At 43.7% G+C, this 6,545-nt stretch overlaps 1 protein-coding gene across 1 annotated transcript; it reads left to right on the top strand.

Moving 5' to 3' along the window:
* Positions 1 to 4,799: 4,799 nt before the first annotated feature.
* Positions 4,800 to 5,800, top strand: LOC307269608 (beta-1,3-galactosyltransferase 1-like; the record flags this gene model as incomplete). Its single annotated transcript, XM_080052605.1, has 1 exon — positions 4,800 to 5,800. The coding sequence occupies exon 1, from the start codon at positions 4,814 to 4,816 to the stop codon at positions 5,798 to 5,800; it is 987 nt and encodes a 328-aa protein (XP_079908731.1). The 5' UTR covers positions 4,800 to 4,813.
* Between the last annotated feature and the right edge of the window lie 745 nt (positions 5,801 to 6,545).

Raw genomic sequence — 6,545 nt, 5'->3', positions numbered from 1 at the left:
TTCAGTGGCAAACTCAACAGCATATACACATTCTCCCACCTCCGGTATCACTACATATCATATGCAGCTGTCATTGGCCTTGGAGTCTATTTTGTTGCAGTGGTTGAGGGCAGAGTGTGCTTGAGTCTCTCCCTCTAGGGAGGCTGTTGTTTGTTCAGTAATAATAAAGTATACACACACACACACACACACACACACACACACACACACACACACACACACACACACACTAAGACAATGTCACATAGCCCTGAGTAACTGTCGCAAGTGTGTTTGATAAATCTAATTTGATCCTGAGTAACAGTTTTTCCTCGCTGAGACATAAAAGCAATCATTCTTTGTTTCCATTATCCACTTGATTCTTTTTTGTTGTTGTTATTGAATGATATTTACAGGTCGTGCCTCGCTTTCAAATGCTATTATACCACGCCATAATTCTGCAATGGAAAGGATTTCTCACACACAAAACGTTTTGACAGCTTTGCTTAAATCAGCAGTCAGGAAAATAAAACGCAGGTGATGCAGACGGCCTCCTGTTTTCCTCTGTCAATCATTAAACCTGTGAAATTGAAACAGGCAGCATGAATTTCAGATGTCAACCCTAAGCTCAGAATATGATTTATTTACCTTCAAATGTGTGTGTCGCTCACACCCATAATCCTAATGCAGCACAGACAGTACATATAACAGTCTATTACACCCATCTGTGTAGCCTATTTCAACCTCCCTCTGTGACTCTCACACAGCCCCCTCCCCTAAAAACAAGGTCACTGTACGCTGCACTAATGACTGCAATCAATTATCCAATGCAACATTACACTAGAACTCCCACTCTCTTTTTAGCTTGCAGCATTGTGCTCCAGTTTATAGAGGTCACACTATTGTAAAAACAACAGAGCAGATGATTCAGGTCTATTCAAAGTTCCTCACCCCCTCTACAGGAATAAGATATATTAGTCAAATCTGGGATAAATAACTAAGTTAATTTAAAAAAATATGATTACAAGGAGAAAAGCAATTGATCAAATTAGCATGTTACACACTAGTGGGGAACTTTTGTGGGAATTGTAGGAGCATGTTTGGAGTTTGACATGTAAGTACTACGGACAGGATATCTCTGTAGGAGTGGGGTCAGATTTCTGCTTCCCTGTTAGCAAAATATCCTGATATGCAGACTTTGTTAAAAACAAACAACAACAACAACAACAACCTCACCATCATCTTATACCAGCTGTTTTTTTTATAATTAACATTATGTAGGTTGTTGTAGTTCTATTTTTATAGTTTTATCTAGCTGATCATCACATTCATTTCAGGAAAATCCTCCTGTTAAATTATAATATAAATCAATATTTTAACATTATTAACTTTCTGCATCCTGACCAACCAGTATTTGGAGGAAGTACCTCGTTAACAAAACCAAATAGTGACTAGTGTGGCCTTAAGTACGGATACCAATTTCAGTGCAGTTATTTTTCAAATATGGCTACCAGTAAAAGTTTAAAATGATTAGATTATTTGATTTAAAAGGATTAGGATTTAATGAGTAAACCTTTGGCAAAATCAATTCTGACCTTTCTGTTTTTGGACGTGACAGTAAATCACCCGAAATTACCCATTTAACTAGGTCGGCCTTTTGTCAATAACACAACAGATATAATGAAAAATGCCCATCCTAATGCCCAAGGATATGTCTTCAAATTGTCTTTTCTGTCTGACCAACAGTCCAAAACCCAAAGATAGTAACTTTACGACGCTATAGGACAGATTTTTATATCTGAGAAGAGCTGCAACCAGTGAATGTTATGGTATTTCTGGCTCACGAAAAAACGCCTTGGATGAAAAATTGTCGCATGTTGGATACATTTTTCTGTCAATCAGTCGTCTGAACGCTGGCCAGAGCCGAGGTATGGAGTGACAAAACGGCCTCCACTGACTCTCTCTTCAAGGACAGCATAAATGTTTCATCACTGAACAGAAATAGTGTAAGAGCCATCTTCTCCTCCACACAAAGGTGATCATAATGTTGAGTCTTGGATCAGTGTGAGGCGTAATGAAGCAGCGACCAGTGCAGCCGAGCTCAGTATGAGGTTGCTAAATTGACTTCCCCTGAGGAGACTTACATTCAAAACTCTTTAGCACTTAATGCTGGCGCTCAGCAGACTGTCTGCATTTTTCCACCCACCATTACCTACTAGTCTCTCTCTCTGGTCTGCCTGGCAGCTTCCTAACTCCACAATAGGTGGGTAATAAAATGACACGCGGAAGTTAGAGTGCAAAGTGTGTTCAAATTAACCAAGAGAGCTTTCCCTATTTTGTGTCAACAGTTTTGTCATTGTTTGTCTAAGATACTTCAAATAAATGGGACCAGCTCGACCCAGTGAGGCATCTTGGCATAGTGTGTTCGTCAATAGCGCTCTCATTTTTTTCATAGGGTTTTTGTAGCTATGGTAACACGTACGGTGTGAGAGAAGTGTGCTGTGCATGTGTCCTACTCAACATATTTAAGCAGTTAGCACACGTTAACCATCTCTCTCCAAACTGTTTGGTCTGTGTGGTCGTGATTAATTAGTTTCCACTTACCACAAATTATCTTTTTATAACGGAATGTTTTCCACGGCAAGAGCAGCATCGTCACAGTTTCAAACTTTGATCTCAGGCCCTGTCGCCCTGATATTCTGTTGGAAGTGTAACATTTTCAGGAGAGGACTTGTACTGAGAGCTTATATAATTCAAAGTGACACCGCATCATTAAAACGATACAACCATCTCTCAATTCGTGCCAAGGGGAAGTTACTGTAGATCTCAGGACTTTGTGAGGTGCATCGCCGGATGAGAATATCGGTTACGAGCGTACAGTAGTTTTGGAGGATTGTGAAACCAATAAACCCTTCTCAGGAGGCAACAGAGGTGAAAAAAGCAGATCTGCAAACAGGAAGAGAGCAGTGAGGTCATGGACAAGGGGATGAATATGATGATTGAGTGATTTTGTCTAAGAGAAAGGCTGGAGGGAGTTGAGAATGAGAAACTGTTAATAAGTTTCAGCCCCGCTTCAAGGAGACCAATCCCACATCCCAATGGAAAGAAATGACACAGAAAAAGCAAAGGTAGCTCGAGATGATGTGTAGATAGAACAAGGTAGTGTTCTCGAAATGAGGGAGACCACAAGACACAAACAATAAAAATCCAGGAGGATAGAGGCCGAGACGAAAGGGAGACGGGGGAGGGAGGCAGTGAGACATATAAAGATGGATCAAGCAGCCAGCGAAGTAGAGAAGGAGAGAGTGATTGAGAGGGAGGAGGTGTAGAAAAGCAGCTATGATTAGATGGATTCTACTGGACCATGAGATTGATGACTCTGCTTCAGATAGAAGAGGGGAGAGACTAGAGGGAGGGAAGAGATAGTAGGGAGTGGGGGTGGGGGTTGGATGGGGTTCCTGATGAAAAGAACCATCGCAGCCCGCAAGACACATCAAAATCTGATAAAAGTCTGATAACAAAATAAAAAATTAGACAGTTTTATCTCATCCGTCCTATCTTGAAACAGAGCACGACTGCATCTTTGCACATTTCAATGTCTTAAATAGTATCAGTACCATTTTCATTTAATTTTTTTCAGGCATGCTGCTCCGACAAACGAGATTATGTGGGAAATAAAAGTATGTTTGTAAAGACGGATTACATTTCGTTTGGCTGTCAGACCCCCAAAATCCCACCAATTGGTTATCCATCACTTTGAATGCAAAGTGGCTTCCGAATACAGGAAACATTATGAGCATATCTGATTTTTAATGAATGCGTGTTTCATCATATTTCATATTTAGAGCTTAAATTCATCCCCTTATGGTCTGTCAGTGTGTCCAATTAGCGCAGCGTTTCTGAAAAAAATCCACAGTGGGGACTTTCTCAAGCTAAAGAAGGAGCAGCTCATTACAGAGTAAAAAAATATGTAAAATTTGGATGACAAGTTCAGTTTGACATTTAGCTATGGAAGGCATGCATGAGGGGGAGGGAAATTGTGGGAATAAAAACATGGAGTGAGACCAGCGGAAGAGCATGAGAAGAAGTGGATATTAATCTTTTTCCCATGGGAACGATTCACTTTCACCTTCCCTGCCTTGATCATTCTCCCCCTCCTCCTCCTTCTCTCAGACTGCTAGCCTGTGTCTAGTCCAGAGGGGATAAGAGGGAGATAAACAGCGTTTGCAAACAGAACGTGCTCAGAGCTGAGGCAGTGCAGGCTCCTATCACTGCCCAGCGTTTCCTGGGATATTCACTTTCTTCAGACCACAGAGCTTTTTATCAGAGATAGAAAGATAGGATAACTGGCCTGTGCTACAGATGGATGTTATGGGCTGTAATGAATAGGGAGGAGGGGGGGGGGGGTAATATACTGTTAAATGTGTCACACCCCTTGCTGCAATAAATGCCTTTTCCTGAAAATAAGACTGATTATGTTAGAAGCTACACCTCGGAATCAACATGCTTATCTTACCACTGCGGTTTCGTTGCGTGTTTATGATTTATGTTTAACTGACTGTCTTGTTTTCTCATCTTTTTTTTTTTTAGATGCTGTCACCGAGAACTGAAAGCATTGGTATGAGCTGCAATGGGACAAAGTAAGGCTGTGGATGTGATAAGCGATCTCTGCACCAACACTCGACGGTAGAGAAGTCCATTATCTTAAATTAATGTCAGCTGCTTTGCGGAGGCAGCCTCACGCTGCGCCGCCAGATCTGAGACAACCCATGGAGGCGTGGCCTCGACGTTCCCAACGCTGCTGCCACTGGTAACGACCGCCGAGTGAACAGCGATGCCTTCTAAGGTCTCCTGCCTATACTTGCTGACAGTGGTTTGCTGGGCCAGCGCTCTGTGGTACCTGAGTGTGTCCCGCCCCTCCACTTCCTACGTGGGCCAGCTGACCATCCCCATACGCAAACCGGCCAATGGGGACAAGAACGGCACCTTCACCAACATCCGCACGCGCTCGCTCAACCCGCACGACTTTGACTACCTCATCAACGAGGACAAGAAGTGTGAGGCCGAGCCGCCGTTCCTGGTCATCCTGATCAGCACCACACACAAGGAGTTTGATGCGCGGCAGGCCATCAGGGAGACATGGGGAGACGAGAGCACCTTCCCAGACGTGCGTGTGCTCACCTTGTTTTTGTTGGGCCGCAGCACCGACGCTGTCCTCAACACCATGGTGGAGCAGGAAAGTCAGATCTTTCACGACATCGTGGTGGAGGATTTTATTGACTCTTACCACAACCTGACACTTAAAACGCTAATGGGAATGCGCTGGATGGCCACCTTTTGTTCAAAGGCTCAGTATGTGCTCAAGACGGACAGTGACATCTTTGTCAACATGGAAAACCTCATATATAATCTCCTGAAGCCGACCACAAAGCCCAGGAGGCGGTACTTCACCGGTTATGTCATCAACGGTGGGCCAATAAGAGACATGCGCAGCAAGTGGTACATGCCCAGAGACCTGTACCCAGACAGTAAGTACCCACCATTCTGCTCTGGCACCGGCTACATCTTCTCGGCAGACGTGGCTGAGCTCATATACAAGACATCCTTACACACCAGACTGCTGCACCTGGAGGACGTGTACGTGGGCGTGTGCCTCCGTAAACTGGGCATCCACCCTTTCCAGAACAGCGGCTTCAACCACTGGAAGATGGCCTACAGCCTTTGCCGCTACCGCAGGGTGGTCACCGTACACCAGATCTCCCCCGAGGAGATGCACCGCATCTGGAACGACATGACCAGCAAGAAACACCTGAAATGTTAGCAGGACTGTTAGCAGCAGCCCCGGAGAGAGTCAGGGAGGAATTGACTGTCCTCTTAGCCCCTGCTTCTCCATCCCTGGCAAATACTGTACAACAAGTAGCACTGAGCTGAAGGAACAGTATTGACAAAGTGTCCAGGGCTTTGTCCCAGCATTGATTTGCTTTGCCAGGAGTCTTTATTGTGCAAAGCCAAAGCAAACTGTACTCTGTGTCCTCATTCACTTCATGGTGTTTCTGAGAGCTATTCAGCTCAGACTCCCAAAACAGGCACAGAGTTGGAGATAGGTTGCCCAGAAATGTTCAGCAAATTGGTTGTCATTGACAGCAGCTTTAGGATTTGTACAAGAAAAGAGAGGAAGCTTGGAGGCTTGTTTTAAAGAACTCATTTCTACAAGACGCATAATGTCCCCAATTTATCAACTGCAGAATGCATAAATGCCAACACACTTATTTGACATTTTATTCTTGGGTTGATCACAAGCTCTTATAATGAATGTTCCTCATATTTTCAGTTGATGTGCTTTCTGAACAAGGTGTTAAGGTGTTGGATGTGGACGTCACCAAGAGGTCCATGGTGAGTTTACAGTGTAGTGACTCATTTAAATAGGCTGAAACATGTGCGTCATGTTGCTCTTTCTGTTGGAACACCAGAGGATTACCAATGGACCTGTTTGACCCTGTAATATGCCTCTCAGAATCAGACATATTTTCTTACAACAGATCTATAGATCTTTGATTGGTGCAATG

Source organism: Ammodytes marinus (genome assembly GCF_949987685.1).
Source record: "Ammodytes marinus genome assembly, chromosome: 24".
In the NCBI taxonomy this organism is placed as follows: Eukaryota; Metazoa; Chordata; class Actinopteri; order Uranoscopiformes; family Ammodytidae; genus Ammodytes; species Ammodytes marinus.
Note: the sequence above shows the minus strand (reverse complement) of the source record. Positions and strands in the feature narration are given on the sequence as shown.